At 51.2% G+C, this 23,966-nt stretch overlaps 1 protein-coding gene across 1 annotated transcript; it reads left to right on the top strand.

The window, feature by feature from the left end:
- The first annotated feature begins 1,723 nt into the window (after positions 1-1,723).
- MSX2 (msh homeobox 2) lies at positions 1,724-7,083 on the top strand. The gene is made up of 2 exons (XM_004696800.2): positions 1,724-2,102; positions 6,370-7,083. The coding sequence occupies exons 1-2, from the start codon at positions 1,724-1,726 to the stop codon at positions 6,792-6,794; spliced, it is 804 nt and encodes a 267-aa protein (XP_004696857.1). The 3' UTR covers positions 6,795-7,083.
- The last annotated feature ends 16,883 nt before the right edge of the window (positions 7,084-23,966 follow it).

The raw sequence follows: 23,966 nt of genomic DNA, 5'->3' as shown, positions 1-23,966 counted from the left end.
TTTTTCCCTTTAACTCTCTTTGAGCTTCCAGTTTATAAGAAAATGTGTTTGTTCCTTTCTGTGAGGGACACCTGAAAGATTTGGAAGTCTGTAGGATTTTACTTTTAAATTCTATCCATTACTAGTCAGAATCAAACTGAATTAACTGGCCAGTACAGATTGTTTTCATCCTTTGAACTTTAAATAAGGCCTTTTCCTCCCCCCACCCCACTTCCCAGCAGGGGCCAGCTGTGTTTTAGTCCAAGCAGAGCTTGGGGGTGACAGTACATTCTTCATGGAGAGGTGCTCTAGGGCAGAAGGTTTAAGGGTCTGTAGCTCAATCTGGAGGTCAAGTTTCTGTGACTCTTGAAACAGCAAGTACTGGTCATTTAAGTAATTAAAAGCAATGTCCCTTCTTTCCAATGTTCGAGGGACTGTTTAGCAAACATCTATGGTAGATGAGGAGGCCCTGAGTTGGGCCACTCACTATTTGTCTTATAATAGTTGGTTGATGATAGGGAAAGCCATTTGAAGAGGTGGGCTCTGGCCCAGCTTGGAGAAGGCCAGCGTCCAGAGAACGCAGGGCTTTGTGCACTAGAAGCGTGCTCTCCCCGCTTCCCAGGGCAGAGTTTGTCTTCACAGTAGCCTCAGGACAGAACTGAATGATGGCTTTCGGATAGGTGATTTCGTTTTGAACTCGTGCAATGGTTCTCCCAGGAAGAGACACAGGCCTGAGATGAGTAAATTTGGAAACCAGTCCTTCTGACATTCGCAAGGGGAAGGGAAGCTCCGAGATATTATCCGCACCTTTACCTCCCACTCCCGATCTACCTGGAAGACAAAAACTGAAACCCAAACACACAAGGCAAAAACACGTTCAAGCAAACGCACGAACATTCTTTGCATTAAGCCTTGGGAAAGAGCTCAGATCCAGATCTCCGTCCAGGACAGAGGCAGCGAAAGGCAGACACTTAAGGATCCACGCTTTCCTGGGCGCACTAGTTGTGTATTCGAGGGGAAAAGGTGAGGACGGCTGCTTGAAATGTTCCGGGCCGAGTTGTTAGGGAACCTCTGGTCACCCATTTTCGGGGGAGAACCAGTGATGGTGATAATAGTTGCGGTCCAGATCCATAGGTTCCCTAGTGTCAGACAGCGCTGTGCACTTATGTATCCTGTAGCAGAGGGCCAGGTCTGTGTTTCTCAGGGCTCACTCTTTAAGTGAACAAGTTAGCTCCGTTTGGGCGCATACATTAATTCATATTTAATGCTTAACAAGTTAACGTCAGTTGCAGATCTTAAGCGTTCTGGCGGCGGGGCAGGGTATCTTTTAAAGAGAGGTCAACAGAGATAACAAATAATACTCAGCGACTTCCTCTTTAAATAATCAGCTTTAATTACGCCTTGGACTTTTCAGTTTTGGTGTGATTACAACCCTTGAGGGATCGCCTAATAACAACTCTGCTGACTGCGCCTGTAATTAACTCCTAATTTATTTCAAACAGGGAAAAAAAAAAAGGTCCCAGCCTCTTCCAGGGCAACCAATCGGAGGCCAGCATCTGTGGCGTCATCACTAAGGACGGCGCGGATTGGCTGAGTCGTCTCTCCCACTTCCCCTTGGAGGAAAGACTTGCCTCCTGGCGCGCCCCTCCCGATTCTTCCCCCCCTCCCTCAAAGAAAGTTTGAGTCGCTGCTGCCAGGCTGTGAGGATAGTCGCGCGTTGGGAGCTACTTGGGGCAGAGAAGTCATGGCTTCTCCGTCCAAAGGCAACGACCTGTTTTCGTCTGATGAGGAGGGCCCAGCTATGGTGGCCGGGCCGGGCCCGGGTCCGGGGGGCGCCGAGGGGGCCGCCGAGGAGCGTCGCGTCAAGGTCTCCAGCCTGCCTTTCAGCGTGGAGGCGCTCATGTCGGACAAGAAGCCGCCCAAGGAGCCGTCCCCTCGGCCGGCCGAGAGCGCCTCCTCCGCAGCCACCGTGCGGCCGCTGCTGCTGCCGGGACACGGCGCCCGGGAATCGCACAGCCCGGGCTCGCTGGTCAAGCCCTTCGAGACGGCCTCGGTCAAGTCGGAAAATTCTGAAGACGGAGCGACGTGGATGCAGGAACCCGGCCGATATTCACCGCCACCAAGTGAGTGGACGCGGGGACTAGGAGAAAGGGGGTGCGCGGGGGCTGAGGAGCGAGCTGGGACGGGTATGCCAGGGTGGGGGCACGGAGACGCTTCTGCAGTGTACTTAACTGAAGATCAGGCCGACTGCCCTGGCCGTTCCCGAAGGCGAGCGCACCCGCAGCATCTGAGAGCCACCTCCACCCCTCCACCCCCCACTCCTGTGTCCGGATCCCCACGCTAGGGTCACTGGCCTTTGATGGGCGTCCCCCAGCTGGGCGGTGATTCCTCCTTAGGCCCTTAGCCTTCCGTGCTCCATCGCTTGGCACAGTTTTGTTTCACGGCTCACCGGGGTCTCTGGGAGCGAGGGAACCACAAGAAATGCTCACCCAGTAGGAAGCAGGCACGATGCGGGTGTCATCCATCACCTTTCAAAACTCCCAGGAACCCTGCGAGGTACGGCGCACCAGTCCAATACTTTGGAGTGATGTTGCTTTGCGCGTGGACCACTCAACGGTCCCAGCCGGAGTCCACGGAGAGATCAGTGGCCCAGATAGATGCCACGAAGACGTGGCACAGTGTACTTCGGGCAGCCAGCACCTCGCTCCAGCGGCTCCAAGCTTTTTCGCCCAGCACGGGCTGGGGGGGTCAGAAACTCGGGGGACTTGGCTTGTCCTATAGTTATTATTAACAGCATTCTAACCAACAAACAACACTGGAGTTTTTATAAAGCAGTTGGTACAATAAGTTCCTTGGATCCTGATCTGAACCCGGAAGAGGTGCAGGTCTTGTGGTGACCCTTCCTTTTCAGATGTGGACCCCAAGTTTATCACAGGGGTCACCAACAACTGCTGAAAAGAGCTGAAGGATTCGGTGTCCAAACTTTGCTCTTGGGTGGGGGAACAACATGGGCAGAGACTAGGCTGAGTCCCCTAACTACACCCCATCATGTCCTGCCAGGTGACGGTGAAGGGCGGTGTCAGGCCCAGCAGGACTTGTCTTCCGGAGCTTCCAGATTCGTTTTCAGATGCAATTTCTAGCCCTGAGTCCCCTAGTAATTTGGAGAAAGGATTCCCTATAACTCCTTGGACTCAGTGACCCTGGCCTGGGTTCCCTGCCCCAACCCCAGCAGCTCACTTTCCCCCTAGGAGAGGTGTTGGAAGGGGCCCTCTGGAAGGATGTTCTGGGCAGCCTTAGGAATCATCCCCTTCCCAGTTTCCATTATTCAGCCCAAGAATGATAGTATTTTGTGAACCAAAGGGCCCTATGTACCCACATCAGTGGCTGTCCTCTCAGTCTTTTAGAAACTGAAAGACTGGAAGGGCCAGTAGATTAAGGACTCAAGGAATTTAAACTCAAATTTGCACTGTGCTTTATAGCACTGTAAACTGTTTTATCTTATCTGATCACCCCAGTGCCTCAGTGCTGGCCTCCTTAGCTGGAGAAGGACTTTATTGCTGAGTTCAGAGGAATGGGTGCATGCTGGGTTTGGGCCTTGCCAAAAAAAGAACTAGGGAGCAATTAATGATCACCTACCAGGTGGCAGACAGGGCTCTGGGCACTCATAAATCTTGCAGTACTCCAACCCATACCGAGGGAATTCAAATTGTTTACCCATTTCATTGATAGTGAAACTGGCTCAGGAGCATTATGAGGCTTAATTCGGTTAACACATGTTGAGAGCTCTTGCATTCCTAGGCCTGGGGACAGGTCCCACAGCCCATCTAGGACCCTGGCCTCACCTGGAGTGGTGCTGCCTGCCTGGAGGGGCAGCATCCAGGGGCCACAGGGACTTGGATTTTGACGAATAAGACGATGACCATCCCTGCCCCACACGTCCGACTTCCCAGTGGGGTAAAAGGCAACCTTGGGCGCTCAATCTGACCTAAGAAAAACCTGAGCAGCTGAGGGAGGATTTAATTTATCAAGCAAAGTGAGCTGTTGGTGCTTGGGGCCTGGAAGAGGCCGGGGGAGCCCTGTGGTCTCCAGAGCCCAGAGCTTGGAGCACCAAGTGACAAGGCCTGGGGCAGAAGGAGCCACCCGCCAGGGCCCGGTTTTGTTATTTGGAGGAAGTAGGATAAATGCTGTTTTGCCTTGTATAATCGCATCCTTCCTCTGGCTGATTTAGAATGGGGTTGGGGGAAGCGCTGGGAGGAAGCCTCCAGCTTTCATGGCTTTGATTCAGTTGTGCGATCCTCATCCCCAGGATTTCATAATTCAAACGCAGCCCCGAGGTGCAGCCAGGATTACCCAGCCCAGGCGAGGAGATACTTTTAAAGAAAACCCAAGTAGAGAAGGGGTGAGGGTAGGCACTTCGAACTTGGTAGCTGAGTTGACACCTGGGTCCTCTGGGCAGGTCACCCAGACCAGGTGAGAGAGACATTTGCAGGTCGGCTCCCTTGAGTTTATTTGCAAATTAAGTAGATGCCCCTGCTTGTTTAGGGATTAGCATATGCAAAAGTCTAGACTCCTGTAGTCTTTGTCCCACCCTTCCCTTGATTTCTGGGTTTGTTTGTTTTTTGATTGCTTACAGAACCCACCACTCTGATTTACCTTGGGGCTTCCTCAATGATGGTTCATAATTTGACACTAGCACACATCCATCCTTTATTGGAACTGGAAGGCCGAGTTGGAACTTGAGCTTGTGTCGCCCTCAAGTATTGAAGTGTAAACTCTTTCTTGGGCTACCGAAGTAACTAAACAAGAAATGTGACATTCTCCCCAGGAGTACATCGGAGTTACTACAGTGGCTACATTTGGAAAATTAGCATAGCTCATAAAAGCCAAATGCGGAACATTAATTGTTTAGCCTTCTTAGCCCTGTGCCTCCCTCCTGCCTGCCACCGCACTGAGGCACAAACAAACCGGGAGTTAGTTGGTGGTGTGAAAATCACAAGGGTTGCCCAAGTCCTGTGACTTCCCGTAATTGAATCCATTTTGAATGTGGAGTCTGGATGCTGTTGACATAACTTTATTTTGCTTGTTACCACCACCACACCCCCCTCGCCTCTGAATTCTGGCGACAAACTAATCATTTACACATTTGCTCCCTAACCAAAGGATGGGGAGGAGAGGACATGACTAAGATGTCATCACATGCTCTCAATTCGGAGGCAGTCTGATTTCCCCTGACATTTACATTTATGGGCCAGCTAATTTTTCCCTCCTTCTTAGTAAAGTTTATATTACAGCAGGACCCGGCCAAGGAACTTAGCCCACATCCAGATCTGTGAAACGATGTTCGCGTTCTATCATCTAGCAGGGATGGAATGGCAGCTACGTGGTGGTTTATTGCATGGGGCTGCCCCTAAATCCAAAGATGCTGTTAATTCGCTACAGACTTTACCTGCACTTGGAAGCAATCCCAAGTTCTGGTTCAGAGAGGGGGGCCCCCAAGGAAACTGCTGAACCTGTTTATAAGGTCCTTTTCCTTCTGTGCAACTGGGCAGCAGCACCCAGGGGCAGTGGGGCTATCAGGACACCTTCTTATGTTAAAAGCATAAGGAATTAAGCCCAGATTAGAGGAGTAGAGCATATTTGTCAGAGAGCATGCAGCAACTTTGTTGTGGAGGGAGGTGCAGCTGGAGCCAGGCAGGTCTAGACACACACACACACACACACACACAATTTCCAAGGCTGTTTATGATCTATTTATGAAGTTTCAGTATTGCAGTACATCCTCAATTTTCAGGGTGAGAAAGGTTTTTTGTTGTTGCTGTTTTTAAAGCAAGCAGTTGATCCATTGGGAGGTTGGAGGCAGTGGTCAATGGGAAGCTTAAAATACAGGCTACAGGAATGGGGAACATGTACTAAAGGGGATTGTGGTGGTGATTATACAACTCTTTGGAATTTATTTCAATTTAAATTCAAGAACGAAATCTTGAATTGTATGACACATAAATGATATGCCAATAAAACTGTTAAATGAATCAATAAATATGTACCGTCAACACTCCCCTCTCCTAAGCACCAATGCCGACACCATGGCTTTGAGAGAAGTGTACCTTTTTTAACTGAAGTCCTAGGATAGCACACTCAATGACTGCCCTAAGGGGTGTGGGTTTGAACCCACCCAGTGACACCTTCAAAGACAGGCCTGGTGATCTGTGCTGAAAACCCTGTGGAACAGAGTGCTAGTCTGCTGCCGCTGGTATCACCTGGGTTAGTTTTTTTCTAACTTTTTTGGAGGATGAAACAACTTAGCATCTCAAGTGTTTTCTGTAGCATGACTTTCCCAGGAGAGAGAAGCAGCTTTTCTTTTGCTAATGGACTTCCCTCTCTGTTCTCTAGGACACATGAGCCCTACCACCTGCACCCTTCGGAAACACAAGACGAATCGCAAGCCTCGGACGCCCTTCACCACGTCCCAGCTCCTGGCTCTGGAGCGCAAGTTCCGGCAGAAACAGTACCTCTCCATAGCAGAGCGGGCGGAGTTCTCCAGCTCTCTGAACCTCACAGAGACCCAGGTCAAAATCTGGTTCCAGAATCGCCGGGCTAAGGCGAAAAGATTGCAGGAGGCAGAACTAGAAAAGCTGAAGATGGCTGCCAAACCCATGCTACCCTCGGGCTTTAGCCTGCCTTTCCCCATCAACTCGCCCCTGCAAGCAGCCTCCCTCTATGGAGCCTCGTACCCTTTCCATAGACCTGTGCTGCCCATTCCGCCTGTGGGACTCTATGCCACGCCCGTGGGATATGGCATGTACCACTTATCCTAAGGAAGACCAGCTTGATGGACACCGTGTTGGATGCTTGTTTTTAAAAGCATTCCCTTCTCCAAGTGCCAACCCGGTACTCCTGCAGACCCTGCCCCGCGCACTACCCTAAGCTGACAGGGCCCCATGATATAGTTTGAATCAATGTTCCTTAAGCTAGAGGCGCCAAGTTTGCTCTGCTTTCTTGGTGTACTCTTCCTGCAGCCCCCTTGTCCCTTCACAAAGATTGGCTCTGACAGTTTTTATATATAAGTATATATATATTATTATAATAAAGTATAATTCATTTTTATACTGATGACGTAAAAATTCTTAGTTATTTTGAAAGGCAAAATAGAGTGATAACTATGCATACTCTTTTCTTGGGAGGGAGGGGTAAAGTCAAGGGGGAGACAAATGACTTACTCCACTGAGTCTACCAATTCGCTGATTGACTTCCACGGAGGGAAAGCGAATATTCAAATTAGATCCTGCAGAGACCAGAGAGATGGAGAGACTGCTCCACATGAGAGGGGACAATCACACCACCTTTTCGGCATTGTGAGATGTGTTTGAAAAATTCCTATTTGGCTTTTCCCACACTGTAACAATATTTACTTTGTTTTTCTCGTTTTTATTTTAAAGACTGATAAAGGGGCATGAGAAGAATGCCTGGGGGAATGAGGAAAATTGGGGTACAGCCTATTTCCTCCTCAGTACTCTTGCTTGACTCCCATCTCAGACCATTGACGAGTGTTAGTCCTCAACACATCGCAAAGGCGATTTTTCTCCACCCTGGGGGAGGTGGGAGGGTGTGGAATAATTTTATGCTTAAAAAAAAAAGACTATCTTCACCATTGCTAAGAACACTTGATAGATTGGGGAATGAGGGGCGGGGCGGTCGGTGGAACTCATGCTTTGTTGAGTATTGTAAGTGCTAAACTTAGAAAAAATTCTATACTTTTTATAACGTGTTGGAGTCAGAGGGCAAAGCTACCCTTTGACTTGCTAAAAAGTGGTGTCCACCAGCCCTTTTAGGCGCCCCCCCCCCACTTGCCCCCAGGATATCGAACATCCCTTTGAAAGGGTACCTTGTATATTTTTATATATTTTATTGAAGAGTTATTTCTTATCTCTTGCTCTGAATTAAATTAAACATTTGTTGTATTGAAGTGGAGTTTGTCCAAACAATTATTTTCCAAGGTGCATTGTGCTCTTAGCTGGGCTTTGCTCAAAAAATGCCACCCAGTTTGGTGGGCTGTTATGTGTTTTAATTTCCAATTATTTGAATGAATGAAAGAATTGCAGCCAAATTGAGCTATCAGGGGGGCGTCAATCAGAAATACTGGAATGTCTTTCCAAATGTTTCCTCCAGCAGCTTGTGTTGCTCCCTAGAGAGGTGGGATGGCTATCAGGGGGGCTTTGCAAACATCCTCAGTGAGTGGTGAATGAGGAACTCTCAGGAGAGGCAAGGTTGTACTAGGCCCGAGTGATTTTCAGATGATCAAGGAAAATCGTGAACTTGAAATCCCTCAGCTACCAGAACAAAGCACAACAACAGATATAAGATGCTGAGACAAAGGGACCTCTATCTTTGCAAAAGGACATGGTGACAAAAGGGGCGTTGGGTTTCTGATTCTTTCAAACTCCTCGAATACTCAGTTTCCTTTCCTGATGGATGCACAGATGTTCTGTTCGCAATGCCAGGATTGGGGTTTGAAGCTTTACCATTCTAATGGTGATGCGGGAGGAAGACTTCCAAGGACCGCAACCAGCGCTGTCTTGCACCAACATAGCAGAAGGGACCAGCTTCCCAAGGTCTTTTCTCTTGGGAGGTCCTGTTGACTAGGAACTGGGAGCAGATGGGAGCGAAAACGTCCCGATGCGGAACAATTGTCGAGCAACACCTGGCAATTACTAGGACTTGACTTCTTGTATTTCCTCGGTGCCCACACCGAGTGTGGAGGTGGGCGCCAGAAACTTTCTTTTCGGGTCGGACCGGGGCTCCGGCGACATGCCTCAACAGGCTCTCAACTCTCTCCCGTGACTGATCTAACCTGGGGCTCGGCTTCGACGGGGACCGTTTTCTTTGAACTCCTACTGGCGGCACCAGACTGTCTCAAATGTTTCCACTTGTGCGTGCATCAGGGCTGCCCTGCTGAGCCCCTGAGTCCCGAACTCTCCATCCAGCCCGAAATCCAGTCTCCAGAGGGATGCATTTCAAAGAAAGCCCTTCAGGTTTCCTCATCAGCCGCCAAGTTGGGTCTCTAATTAGCTCCTCCACCAAGCTTCCTTCTGGGTGCCACGAGGACCCCCTAGGCCCGCAGGCGATCTCGACAACAGGGGTGGTGGAATCGATCTCGACAACAGGGGTGGTGGAATCCGGAGTTACTGGCTACTGGTGAGGGCTCAGCCGGATGAGTGAGGGGTCGGGATCGGGGATCTGCTATCGGAATCGGGGCTGTAGGTAGTGGGTACATTTGGAAGCGTCTGGGTGATTGTGCTTCACCCCCTTCCGGTGCAAAATCCGAGCTGCGAGGCTCGCAACGGGCCGGGCCGGGCTGTGCTAACTTAACTAGGTGGTCCGGGGCTGAGCGCCGCTCACTCCAACCCTGGGTCGCCGGGCACCTTGCTTGGCTGATTCCCACCGAATGCCGCCTCCTGGGATCGGCCTCCGTCCGGCTTGATCCGCGAAGCGTTTCAGAAGAGGCCATACTTTTGCCAGCTGGATGGGCAGTGAGTTGGGTTGAGTTCGGCCTCCTGCGGGCAGCCACAGGTGGCCTCTGACTCGCAGAGGGTCCGCGCAGCCCCGCGTGGTGAACCACAGCCCAAGGTGCCATGCCCGCCGCGTGCGGGCGGGGTCAGCCTGAGAACCCTGGCGACATCACCTTCATCCAGCCCTCCATGCGTACTTTTCACGCTTTCCACCCAAACTACCCAGAAAGGCAGCGACTGCTTTTGCTAAAGTTAGGGGTGGGGGATGCACGGCGAACGAAATCACATTTATTGAGCCACTGCGGTATAGCAAGAGCAGAACTCGGATCGCCTGGCGTGGACTCAGGTTAGCATCGCGCATGGTGGGGGGAGGGCAGAGAGACCAATGCCACCTCGTCGTTGAGGAAACTGAGGCTCAGAGAGGTGAGGCGCCTCGTGTAGAGTCACAGAGCTGGCGGTGCTAGCGGAATCCAGGCCTGGCTGAGTGGAGGCGCTGGGCAAAAGCGCAGACAAAAGCCGGTGCCTCCCAGAGCAGTTAGCGGCCTCCGACCCGGTGCGGGGTGCCTTCAGATGGTCAGACCCGGGGCTCACTGCTATGAGCCGCCGAGCCCACCCCCACCCCTGCCAGGAGGAGCCCAGCTTGTCACCCGGTGGACCCGAGCCGCAGCCTGCCTCGGCGGAGCTGGGGCCCGGCCAGCAGGAGGTAGGTAGCCAGGGGCCGGCTGAGAGAAGGCGCTGTGGAAACGTCCGCCTGCCCCCGCCTGAAAAGAGCATCCCAGTCTTTGAGCGGAACCTTGTCTGACCGAATGAAAACTCCCACGGCCATTCTTTGCCATGAAAGCCCCTCATTTGCCACGGGTTGGAGAGGCCATTCCCCCACCCCACCCCCTCTCCACTGCAGGCTTTGGAAGAGCATAAACCTCATTTATAAAAGAGCCCACGTCACACACACCCTCCCCAAATCACAGGGCCGGCTGGACGAGGTTGCTTGTGCTTGCTTCCCCCCTCAGTGTGAGCACAAATGCGTGTTGTGTGTGTGTGGTGTGTGACCAGCTTGGAGATGCTGTAGGCCTCTTCAACGAAATAAAGTGGTCCCAGCAACAAAAAAAGCTGCGCTCATCTCCTGGACCCCTCTAGCCCCCTCCAGCAACCCCTCTCACCTCCTCCCTCCTAAGAGCTAAATCAGAAGCAGTACAATTACTTTCCCAACCAGCCCGCTTCAAAGCTGCTCCAAGGACCCGGGCTTTCGGGAGTCCCGAAGGCAGCGTTGCTGATAAGGTTCAGGAGTAATCAAATCCAAACTCCATCCACCTCCTCTGACTCCTTCCAACCTCCTCCGGACCCCTCAGCATTTGTTGATGAAAACACTTTGATGTCCCGAGTCCTCCAAACAATTATTATTATAATTTTAAACAACCTGGTATTTTCCATTACTAACGGCTCGGGCTTTGAAGTTACACCTCATAATTTCCTAAATTAAATAAATCATTTTAAGTTTGCACTGGGAGGCTTTTAATAGCAGAGAAAGGAATATCATTATCTTATTGAGACCCAATTGTGGTGGCTCCAGTTTGGCTGTAGCTCGGGGCAAAGTAGACTCACTCTAACAGACAGACTTTATTAACCTCCCATAACTCTTGAAAGAACATTTTTATATTTTCTTTGATTTCCCCCCTCCCTCCCTTGTTTAAAGCTGTCCCAACCTTTAATTAGTGCCTAATATGAAAAGCATTATTTTTTTAATGCTATGTAATTTACCAGCGGCAACAGGCCAACTTAACAATTGTTTATTAGACTTGGTTTTTCACACAGGGCAAAGAATGCCGCTCCAAACACAACTTTTCATGGGTGGTTGCACTAATTAATACAGTGTCTGAGGCTCCTAGGGGTTTTTTTAATATTGAAGCCGATGGGGGCGGAAGGGGGTTTTAGAAGTCCGGCTCCTGCCGACGACGTCCTCGCTCGGATTTCTTTCACGCTGTTTTGAAGCTGGCTGTGGAGTCAGCACAGACAGAAACTGCTCCCTGGCTCGAGCAGGCTGAGGATCCCGAGGCAACCGCCCAGACACCCCAGCATCTCCACTGGTGGCTTATGGCCGGTGGGGCCCAGGCTTGGGGTGCACACTCCCTCCAGACTCCGGCCTCAGCCTGGGGGCGCCTCTCACCCAGCCCGATGCCATGCTGGGGCTGGGCCACAGTCGGGCTCTTGGGGGCAAATGCCAGGCACTGGGCATCTGGTGACTCTGGGCGTAGAAGTCGCAGGGGAGTCACTCAGACCGGCTTCGTGTCCATTTTTGACTGCCCCTGACTTCTCTCTTCTCCATTTCCCCCCGTTCTTTTGTCTCTCGTTTCCTTTGGAAAATTCTGCTCTTTATTCTGCCAATCGTGCCCCAGTTTTCTTCCTTTTATTTTGTTGTCTTCCCTTTATTCCCCTTCTTTCCTCCTCTCCCTTCTTTTCCGTGTCGCTTGCACGACGACGGGCTGCTTCAACGCCTCCTTCGTCTTACGCACACACCATGTCTCTTCGGAAAGTTCCTCGTCCTCGCTTTCTCGCTCGCTCGCCGCCGCGTCTCTTCTTTTCCTCTGGCCGCTGGCTTCTCGTGGCGTCTCCACATGCTTCGCCGTTTTCCTTCTCTCCACGCGCATCCCCACCGGCTCTTATTCTCCCCCGGTTCCGGCGCGGTGCCACTCGATTTCGGGTGTCCACTCGGGCCGGCTGGCCTCGCTCCTCGGGGAGCCAGGCGCTGGCGCCGCGCCCCTGGCCGCCTCGTCCCTTCGGGCGCTCCCCACTCCCTGGCCGCACCTGGCAAGCGAGCCCGGGAAGCGCTATTGCGCAAGAAGGGGGCGTCTCACCCCGATTCCGCTTAGGACCCTGCGTGTCTCGGGCAAGAAGTTCTGTGTCCCCGCGCGCGGCCCCGGCAGCCCCGCCCGCCGCCGGCCGCCCGTTTGATGTCGTGGTCCGGGCAGGAATGCGGCCGGGTTATCAATCACCCAGCTGGATCCCGAAGGTCCCAGCCTAATCACATTTAATTGCTCGTGGAGGCCCACTCTCGCCCCGGGCCGGCCGCCGCGCTCAATTACTCCCCAAATACCGGCCATCAATAAATGGGCGCTGACACCGGCCCGGCCCGCTCCTCCGGCCCGGGACATGGCAGCCGAGCAGGCGCCCGCACGCCCCCTTGGCCATTAAACTTACACCTAGACTCAACTCCGAGAAAAGCAAGCCAAGCAGATAATAACAGTCCCCCTTTTTATGGAGCGCTCCCCAAGTGCCTGCTAGCCTGGGGACGTTCCGCGACTTACACCCCTGTGGAGTCTCAAGCCGACTGGAAGATAGCATTACCCTCTCCCTCTGAGTGAAGGGTTCGATCGTTCCTTTACAGTGCCCAAGACAAGAGGACATGGGTTGACAGTAACCAAACTGGTGTGGGACCTTATGACCCACCGATTGCAGCTCCCTTGGGTGAAAGCACGACACAATAGTGCCTCCCAGAGGCCGGCGATGTACCTGAGTCCCTGGGCACCGAGGTGTGCTTTTGCCAGGCACTCCTCAAAGCAGCTGAATTAATGAAGTCGCTGTTGTGCATCATCGCTGGGGGGTTCAACTCAGGAGCACGGCCCCATAAGGTTTTCTTGGTGAAGACCCTGGGGTCTGAGGCAGGATGTGCCCTGGGTGTAGCTTGCCCACAATCTGAACGCCTAGCTGGTCTCTTGCCTTCTTGTTCCCCTCGGAAGCATCCTCCACCCCAGCCCCACCCCCTATCTCTCTTTCTCTCTTAATATCTACTTAGAAACCCAGAACTTCAGGAACTGTGGGTTCTGTATTCATAGGGAAGGAAATAAAACCCAAGAAAGAAGTTCACCCAGAAAGGTGACCAAGGCCCCGGAAACCAGGTGAGTCCTGACCCTACCTATTCCCTTGAGACCGCTTGGCTTCTGAGAAGTGTCACTGGCTTACAGGCGACAGTCTCCTGTCTGCATTTCCCGTGGGTTATCACTCAGGGAGAGGTAGTCACCGCAGCCCTAAACAAAGCGGAAGGAAGTGAGAGCCTTTGACTTTCTTTATCTCTACCTCCTAATGCAGTCTGTTTATTTATAAAACACACCCCAGTGTCCAGGACACTCTCCTGAGTAGGAGCTCAGCCCTCAAGGCAGTGGGGGCGGGAGTGTATTATTACTATTGTTCTCTCCATCTTATAAAACATAACACCAGCGTTCAGAGGGGGAGGTGACTTAACAGTGGAGCCAGGTCCCCACAGTTGTCTGCAAAGAGTTCTCCTAACCTGATGAGGCTGTCCTGATGGGGCTAAAGATCTGTCTGGGTCTTTGTGTGTGGACCCAAGGCAGGGTGCCCTGAAAGGAACTGTTTGGGTCGCAGAGGCCAGCATTGGAACAAGAGCTATTTTAGTGGCAAAGTGCTCCCTGTTTCTGTTTCAATGCGGAGAATGGTTGGCGATGGAAGACTGACTTTGTAAAGAAATTGTGTCTAAGACGCTAAGTGCCTCCCGAAACCCCATCATAGAAAATCACCTGAAAGGTGGTGCTGATGGATGAGGCAGTTATTCACGACGCAAAATTGGCCAATTTGGGGAAAGTCGGAGGGCTGCGGCGTGTTCCTCCACTCCTCCTCCCCAGCCCATCAGCGGCTGCTCGCCCTGCTTAGATTTTCCGGTTGGATTTCTCTTTGTTTAGCAGTGGGAACAGAGAGGAGCTAAAGAGAAAACGTAAAAAATCCCAGGGTGGGCGTGGGGAATATGATCTTGCACTTGAAGAGAATTCCAGGAAAGCAACTGGGCAATGAAGTCATCGAGGATGGCTATGAGTGGGGGCGGGTTGGAGGGGGTAGGGCGCTGCTTCAGGCTGGGGGTGGGGGCGGGACTGGTCCAGGGCAGTAGGGTGTGGATGTGGCTTTGGGACTGGATGGGAGAGCAATATTATTCTTAGGGTTAGGGACATCTCTGCCCTATGTAGAGACCACAAATCCACAGCTCAACATTGATGGAAGGCACAACTTTTTCCCCTTGCAAATCGCAGGCCAGTGTCAGACACATTAGGCCTGAGAAGGAAAGAGGCACTTAGAGGGCAAGGCAGAAGATTCCCAGAGCCTAGGACTGATGAAAAATTGAGCCAGTGTTTCTGATCTCTTTGGGTTAGTAATGCGCAAATCTCCCTCGACATGCAATCCCTGCGTAGATCTGGGCCTAGAAAGGGGAAGAACTCAAGCTCTGTTTGTCAAAGTACTTTTTGCTGTTGTTCTCCTTGTTGTCCACCCACAGTGACGGCATGCCCCAGAGGGAAATGCCCCCCAGTCCTGTGCCCTCCCTATAATGGGTTCTGGGTTCCCACTCGTGATCTATAGACTTTCCATTGGCTGACTTTGGGGAGACAGATCACCAGCTCTTTCTTCCTGTCTACCTTGATCTGCGGGTTCCACTGGAACGTGTTTAGCAGCGTCCTAACAGGTATGCCTCTAGGGACAGATAAGTGATCACTTCCGGTGCCTGGGAATTGAACCCAGGCCACCCAAAGGGAAGATGAGGACTCCACTCCTGCACCACTAAAACCATATGGTTTTTAGAACAATATAAATGAAATAAATGTGTGATGACACTTTGGAATCCAGAAATGACACTATCGAAAGCATACAAATTCAACCTTCCTTCTCCTTCAGTTAAGGTGACCAGATTTAAAGTGGGACACCATTGACCGGTGTGTGTGGGGGGTGTTCTTGATTAAAAATTTGGTCTATATGGACCAAATAGACCATTCTCTAGCTTGTCGTACATTCTTTCCAAAAATTGGGACTTTTTTAAAACGTCAAAAATCGGGACTGTCCCGCCAAAAGCGGGACATCTGGTCACCTTACCTTAAGTCAGCACTAAGTGAGTCATTTTTGTGTGTCAGATCCCAGCACCCACGAGTGATCTTGCATGCTGATTCTTTGAGGGCCTGGGATTTTCCTCCAAATCAAATTGCTCCAATTCACCACGGCTAAGAAGAAGAAGATGATCATGTGTTGTCCACCTCTTTGGACAATGACTGAATTAAGTGAGCACTTTCTGGGTGCTGGGCAGTAGATGGTGTCCTTTATGTAAATCCATTTAAACCCTTAGATTACCACCAACATGTACCACCCCCATTTTATTGATAAGGAAACTGAGGGCCTGAGAGAAGATGCTCTTTGCGCTAGTCTCACAGCTGGGGAATGGCAGAGCCGGGATCCCAACATACTTTTTCCGTGCATTAGACTGCTAACCACAAGGTCAGCAGTTCAATTTCCTATAAAGATTAACTGTCTCAGAACCCCCCCAAAAGGGCAGCTCTACCTTGTTCTATAGGGTCACAAGGAGTTGGAAGATGGCAGCGAGGTTTGGATTTTTCCAGAAGATTGGGTTGATTTCCTCTCCAGAAAGAGGAAGCTAAAACCCTCACTGCCATCAAGTCCATGTGGTCTCCTCAGAGCGTTGTAGGACAGAATAGAACTGCCCCTGTGGGTTCCCAGGCTGTAGATCTTTATGGGAGCAGAGAGCCTCATCTTTCTGCTGGCGGTTCTGAACTGCTGACCTTGCATTTTTTAGCAGCCCTAATCACACCCCACTACATCTCCAGGATGAAAGAGCTAGTCATCAGGTCCACAGTGTTTCTGGAACAACTTAAAAGAAGTTGCACCAGGGGTGACATGACTGTCCAGGCTAGTATTCTGAGCAAAGGGAAGAATAACATAGAAAGGTGAGGCTTCAGTATTCTGCCTAAACCTTCCCTTCGAAGAGAATTTTGTGATCCGATGAGTGGACGTGACTGGCCCAAGGTCAGCAGCACCGTGGAAGGGCAGTATTACACAAAAATAGAAGTGGAAGGGAGAGATGGCAAAAAGACACCTTTCTTGTTCAGGTCAGTGGGTCTGGGCCTAAACAGGCCCGGGGAATTGAATTTGGGAGCAGCCTAAATCCTAATCTCCTGTACCTAAAACTTGAGCAGCTTCACAAAATAAGGCAGCCAGAGAGGGGGCACTGGGATGGGTGGTGGTTGTGGGTGGGTTTAGGTCCATCCACCCCCTACCGCTACTCCAGATTAAAAACATATGTTGAGATTCTTTGATCTGGACAAATAATATTTTCTCAAGCTTAAGGAACGTGTGAGTAAAAGCTTTTTTTTTTTTGCCTTGTTCTTTAACTTGGCTATTTTTATTCATATTTTAATAAGCTATTTTGGTAAAAATAGCATGCTTGCTAGGCAACAAGCCTCCGACCCCATCATAACTGTAACCAGTGCCATGTCGTTGGCGATGACTTGTGGCCTCCCCATGTGTGTTAGAGGAGAATTGTTCCCCAAAGGCTGATTCCCGGAAAGTGGATGGCCTGGCCTTTCTTCCTAGGTGCCTCTGGTTCTTAGGTTAGCAGCCAAGCATGTTATTTGTCAATTCTTTTAAAACGTACTCAGATGCAACCCTTTCCCTGTGCCAATGCAGTCTCCCCAACATTTATCTTCCCGGGATTTTTTTTGGTGGGATTCTCCAGTCCCCGCCCCTGGCACTCTTTTCCAAATAGATGGATAGTTTGATGTTTCCACCCAAGAGGACTGGGTTAGGCCGGCTGTCGAGAGAAACAAAACCAGTGGCACCCATACATGTTTAAGAAAGAGCTTTGTATCATGAAGTCATCCCGGCCAGTCCAGCACTAGTCCACGGACCCCCGGCTAGCCAGACCCTCTGCAGACTCACATAGCTGCAGGAAGATCATGGTGGGCACAGGGTCGTGGGGGTCCAAGAGCAGTGGAAACATGGCACAGCGCCAACAGCTCTCATGGTTGGCAGCCCACCTGGGGCAGCCCTGGTTGCGGGTGCAGAGGAGTCACAGCACGCACGGAGGTAAAGAGACAGGGAGAGAAGCGGAGGGCCCCAGCATCTCTCTTGCAGCAAGGTCACAGCTCCCAGGAGGCAGCATCAGGATGGACAAGTTGGACTCCACCCTGATGCAAGTGCAAGGTGATGTAACGTTTAACTGAGTACCCAACGAGATCCCGGAGTCCCCGCGTTCAAGCCCAATGGCCTCGGGGGTTCTCTGAGCCTCGAGGTGCCTGTAAGCCCAGGCAGGGACAAGCAGCAAGATAAGAGGGAGAAAGGCCCCGGGGTGGGGGAGGGGGCAGAGTTTTGTTCTGTCCTGCCCCCCACTGTAGCCCAATGGCTCAGCCCAGTGCTCAGCCCGGGGTAGGCATTCAGCAAGCAGAGTTCACTGAACAAATAAAGGTGAATATTTTACCAAGGGAAATCAGAGTTCTGGGAAAACGTTCCGGCGCTGGACTGTGTTGCCTTTTCAATGTTTAGAGTCGGAGTAGGTTTGCTGCGAGTTCAAACTTTTTAAAACGCTGGTTCAGTTCACAAGACAATAAAAGCGATTTGCCTTTTGGCAAGATGGCCCAGGTAGTGCTCTCAAGGCAGTTATGAAAAGCTCTTGATTCAGTTAAGTCTCTGACGACGAGTCACAGATGAATATTGAAAGAAACTTTCATGACCTTGCCTTGTGCGCTAGCCAGCTGAGGTAGAGCCAGTTCAACTTGTCCTTAGATTTCATGGGCAAGAAACTTTTAAAACATTGCATTAAATGAAACCCTCCTGAGTTATAAAATTGGCTAGGTGGACGGCAAACACTTCTTGAGAGTTCATTTCATGGTGTGGTCCAGAGGTTAATTAATTCACTCACAGACAGGAGTTCGAAGCCTGTGCACTAATTCTGACCTGCAGCTAGTTAGAAGGGAGAGGGGACTAGAGGGACATTTTCCCTTAGTTGTCCCTTGGACCTCAGTGTCCCTCTCCGGTAGGAGGCCATGGGCAGTGATAGTTCAGGAGTAGAATTTCCACCTCCCCCAAAGGAGACCTAGGTTCCCCTCCTGGCCAACACACCTCCTGCATGGCCACCACCCAGCTGTCAGTGAAGGCTCATGGGTTGCTAGGGTGATTGACAGGTTTAGGCAGAGCTCTTCCAGATGGAAACAGACGATGAAGAGAGGCCTGGTGATCTCTGAGAAATCAGCCAATGGAAGCCACTTCAGTTGAGACCAACTGCCCACCATCGCCACCATCAGCCCTGCCATATGGGAATTACGGTTTCTCCCCTGGAGCCCCTAGATGTCTGTTTAGAGAACAATGTCTTTCTCCAGGACAGGGTGGTGCACCCACAGGACCCAGATCTGGGGGTGGGGTAGGGGGCGAGGGGTGGAGGTGGGCAAGGCGGGCCTTGTGAAATCTGTTTTGCTTTTTGAGGTCAGCTGTGAAGAAGTCCGGTCACTTCACAAACGACTAGCTCATGGATTGTCAAAAATCTCCCCTGAAGTCTGACGGCCTTCCTGCACTTATCAGGGCCTAGGCTCCTACAGCCAGGGCCAGAATAAGGGCTCACGTTACGAGGGCCCCATCACTTCTCAAAAATATACTGCAGGCCATTTGCTGGTAGGTTATGAAATATGATCGTGAATTAAAACGAAATGACTCACGTAAAGTAAATGGACAAAGGGCACTTTGTGATGCGGAGGCCTCCGGTCTGATTGTGTGGGTTCATTTAGTTGGGTATTTAGAGCATTTCAGGAAACAGGTCCCTACCTCCAACCCCTCTAAATCGACTGGAGACATGCGGCATTATTACTGCGAGGCTTTGCCCCAAAGCCCATTTCAGGAGCAATGACCAATCCGTGAGAGCTGTGGACTGCGGTACAGTTTACAGAACCCCATCCCTCGGTTGCTCCCATGAAGCAGGCAGCACTTGAGAGTGGGAGAAGTAGAGGCCCAGGCAGGAGGAGGGACTAGTCCAGGGTCTCAGCGGGTACACAGCGGGCGGGAACATTCCAGAGGTACAGGACACATCACTGCTTCTTTTCCCGCAGGAGCTGGGTGCTCAGAAAGTCCCTAGAGCTGGGAGGTTGGTGAGCAGAGGAGTACGTGGTCCTACTTGTTCAGCCCTTGGAGGTCAATCTTGGCAGGTGGCTGGGTGCTGGTGAAGGCAGTGGGAGTGGGAGGTGCTTGCCCCCTCTGCCACACGTGCAATCAGATTGGCTTCAGGCGTGTCCAGGTCTGCCCTAGACTTCAACAGGGGGAACAGGCACTCCTGGCCAAGGAGAAATGCCCTTGCAATGTTTTAGCGCACTCGATGCTGGCGAGCCTGCTGAACAGAGACCTTCTATAGGGTTTCTGAGACTGTACAAGGGTGTGGGCAGCCAGCCGCCTCATCTTTCACCCTCCGAGAGGCTGGTGGTTTGGACAGCTGACCTTGTGGTTGGCAGGCCAGCGCCTAGCCCACGGGGCCACCAGGGCTCCTTTTACAACACGTGGGGGTGGCCAGTGGCTTGCTGTGTAGTCCTTTCAATTCTAGCATATTAGAAGGATGGAGGGCAGGGGGTGGGGTGGGAGTGGGGGTTATGGAAGAGAGTGGTATTTACTCTGAGTCTCTCTCATCGATCTCACTTCTTCTCCTGAGGAGCACTTCTCTCACTCTCTCCCTTGCTTTTAATTTTTGAGTTTATGCTCACTTGGGAATTGATGTCTCTCTCCTCCAGGCTGTGCAAGCCACTTAGCGCCCTGTCCTTGGCAAAAGTATGGTTTGCTGGGAAAGACCAGCCAGGGGTTGGGGAGTTAGCATTTGTTACCACTCAGAGTGCAGGGGTACAGGCAGCCATGGAAGCTCCAGAGCTCTGGGAGTTGGGAGAAAGGAGAACGCCAATTCCCAGGGCTGATGCGATGGCTTCCAACTACGTCTTGAAGGTTTAGCATTCCCCTACCAGGTAGGGGAAAGAGCACTGGTGGTGGTAGCTTCTGCTTTAGGCTGCTAAACCCCAGGTTAGCAGTTTGAAACTACCTGCTGCTCTGTGGGGGTGGGGTGGGGGGTAGAAGATGAGATTTTCTGCTCCTGTAAAGAGTTACAGTCTTGGAAACCCACAGGGGCAGTTCTGCGCTGCCTCACAGCTTCACTGTGAGTTGGGATCGACTGGAGAGCAGTGTGTGAGTGGCCAGGTCGAGGGAGGCGAGGAGGAGGAACATTGAGACCAATGGCACAGGACAGCACAGGAGGGTGCTGGGGATTGGAGGCCCAGGAAGAACACCTGGGTTGAGGAGGGAGCATCAGGATCGGCAGACTGGGCAGTGCAGCCAAGGGTTCATGTGTGTGGGTCTCTGGTCAGTATTCCTGGGTTCAAATCTTGGCTCTACCACCTTGCGTGTTTAGACAACCTGGTTTTCTCACCAGCAACAAGTGGATAATGATAACACTTATCCCGAATGGTTGCTGTGGATATGGTTCCTTGCTCTCGAGGTGACTCTAATTCCTGGCAAGCCCACGTACAGCAGGACGACAGAATCTTGCCTGGTCCTGCACCACCTTCATGGTCATAGGCATGTCCATTGTCATTTGAAGATCTTTCGACCTAGGAGTCTCATTTCTCAGTTCTGTATCATGTAAGGCAATGTCTTGTAATCTACAGGGTTTCAGGGTTTGCCTTGACTGATTTTTCAGAGGCCTTTCTTCCTAGCCTGTTGGTGTCTGGACACACTGCCTGCTGTCCACCATGCGTGCCTCTGCTAGTACTGGTGGCCTAGCTCTCAGCCTGGCAGCATCATGTGAATAGTAGACCAAACTGGCAGATGGGTGGTACAGTATACACACACACACACACACACACACACACACACACACACACACAATCTCGTGATACCTGGCCTGGACAAAGCCCTCCATGGATAGTGACTCTTCCATCTAGTGTTAATGATTCATATTCTCAGTCCTGAGTGCTGGGAAACCCTTACAACTTTCCAATGAGCCAGTGCCGAGCCCAGTGGGGTGGAGACAAAGGGCTAGCCTGACTCTTCTCCCGGCATCATTTTGCGGATGGCAGGAGAGCACGCTAAATCTCTAAATGTCCAGGCAGGTGGCCAAGAAGGTTGGAGTAAACCTTCTTCAGTTAACCTGATTTACCTAGGAGGTGCTGGGCAGAGTGGAAGCTATAATAGTTCACCCACCACTGATCATCCGGTATTGTCGTCTTGTCCGACAGTGCCAACCATTCAACCGGGACCATGGAAACGAGCAAGCAAGCAAGCAAACCAACAAAAGCAAGCCCATGGCCATGATTCTGACTCCTGAGGACCCCGCCTGTGACAGAGGAGATGCCATCTTTAAGGGAACATATCGACAGGCATGTCTTCCAAGGTGTTGCTGGGTGGCTTTGAACTGCCAGCCATCAGGGGAGTAGTTGTGTGTAAGCCATGGGCGTCAGCCAGGGATCCCTGCTAATCAATGCCGTGTGGGTCGGAATAATTCTGCAGCCACACCTTGCCCTCCACAGCCAATTGCCACCCTCCCTCCCCTTGTGCAGCCAGTTTGACCTCCTCTCTGCTGATGACAAGTGTCTGATGACAGTAGAAGGATTATGGAGCAGACATGCAAGTGTGGCCATGGAAAAAAACAGAGCAACAAAATGCTCGCTCCAGGATTCCCAACGCCCCGGCTGAGCCTTTAGAACGTCTGAAAGACCAGCAGCGTTCCCCCTACCAAAGACTTCCACTTTGTGCTCCGGCTTCAAGAGGCAGACTTCTGAAAGCCGTTTCCAGCGTGCATTTAAAATCATCCATCCAAAAGATAACTAAATCATGGCCATTCATTGCTCTCAGCCCATCACAGTGCAATGAAAACATGTATTTAGCAGAGGAAACGCTGAGCCTCGGTTCGCCCCGGCCCCTCTCCCCTTTCTTCTCTCTGTCTTTCAGGGCACCACATGCTATGATTCATCTCAGCACGCCCCAAAGCGGCAGTGAATCACTGCCCCGAAGATTTCAAAACACTCAGGGGGACCCCGGAGAGAATGTCCCCCCAGTTCATCCCAGCTTTCTCTCTCCAGCCAACTGTATTTGTTCCTTGACTCCTTTTGATCATCGCTTATAACAGTAGCCAAGCAGAGGAAATTAAGCTTTTGTATTTCAACTAATCCATGACCCTGGATAATTTGTAAGAGACATCTATGAGGGGTTAAAAATGAGCCTCTGGCCGCTTGATGTGGGGACGTCCCTGACAGGCCACAGCTCCCTTGGTGGGATCAGAAGACTTCTGGAGAGTTGGATGAAAGGATGGCAGGGCATGCAGTGCCCTTTGAGAACCTCTGACTAGTCCAGCACCCTTGGGTTTAAGTATGAGGAAACTGAGGCTCAGAGAAGGGAAGGAAGGAACTTGCCCGGTTCTCTATAGGGAGTTTACAGCTAGGTGGGGATTGTTTTAAAATAGGATTTTGAAGCCCTGAAAGAGGAGCCCGTGGGTGGTGCAAATGGTTAACATGCTTGGCTGCTAACTGAAAGGACCCCCCCTAGGGGGGTGTCAGTCCACATAGAGGTGTCTTGGAAGAAAGGTCTGGTGATCTACTTTTGAGAAATCAGCCACTGAAAACCCCATGGAGCCCAGATCTCCTCTGACGCACATGGGTCACCATGAATCAGAATGGAGTCAACGCCACCAATGACTTTTCATAGACATAGGTAGGTGCGTGTCTAGGTCCATACCTGTCAGCAACACCGGAGAAGAATAGGTACCATGGAACTGTGGTGCAGGAGAAGAATTTCGAAAGTACCATGGACTGCTAGAAGGACCAACAGATCCGTCTTGGAAGAATTATGATCAGAGTGCTCCCTAGGGGCCAGGATGGTGAGACTTCGTCTTTCATACTTCGGATATGTTGTCAGGAGAGACCAGTCTCTGGAGATGGACATTATGTTTGGTCAAGTAGAGGGACAGTGAAAAAGGAAGGCCTTTAAAGAGATGGATTGACACAGTGGCTGCTACACCCGCTGTTTCTCAGGCATAGGAACCATTGTGAGAATGGCGCAGGATTGGGGAATGTGTTGTTCCGTGGTGTGTAGGGTCATTATGGGTCAGAACCGACCCAATGGCACCAAGCAGCAGCAACAACATATATAGATGTGCCTGTGTAGCTCAGGAGCCCTAGTGGTGTAGTGGTTATGTGTAGGACTACTACTAGCAAGGTCAGCAGTTCAAACCCACCAGCTTCTCCACTGGCAAAAGAAGAGACTTTCTGCTCCCATAAAGATGTATAAACTTGGAAACCCACAGGGGTAGTTCTACTCTGTCCTGTAGCATCACTCTGAGTTAGAATCAACTCAATGGCAGTGAGTTTGGTTTTAGTTTATATAGTTGATTCTAAGAATACAAAATACTTGACAGCAACATTGCTCCTTTGGACCTGTTATCCGATAGCTTTTGTCAGAGAGCTATTCCATCTGCCTGTCTGTCCTGTGGGTCTATACCCCAGCCGCCAAACAGACCCCATTCAACCCCTAAAGTTTACTTTTGTTTCTCAAGGGCCTTTCATGTAGGGACTGAGGACCTGCGGTTAGAGTGTGTTCTCTGTGAATCTGGGCACAGTGCTGATCCTCTCCTGGGATAATAGCAGAACCCGCCTCATGCGGCTGTTACAAGGATTAAATGACTTCATT

The sequence above is a fragment of the Echinops telfairi genome, unplaced genomic scaffold (assembly GCF_000313985.2).
Source record: "Echinops telfairi isolate 266 unplaced genomic scaffold, ASM31398v2 ScPeMD7_7469;HRSCAF=8507_0, whole genome shotgun sequence".
Lineage (NCBI taxonomy): Eukaryota > Metazoa > Chordata > Mammalia > Afrosoricida > Tenrecidae > Echinops > Echinops telfairi.
Note: the sequence above shows the minus strand (reverse complement) of the source record. Positions and strands in the feature narration are given on the sequence as shown.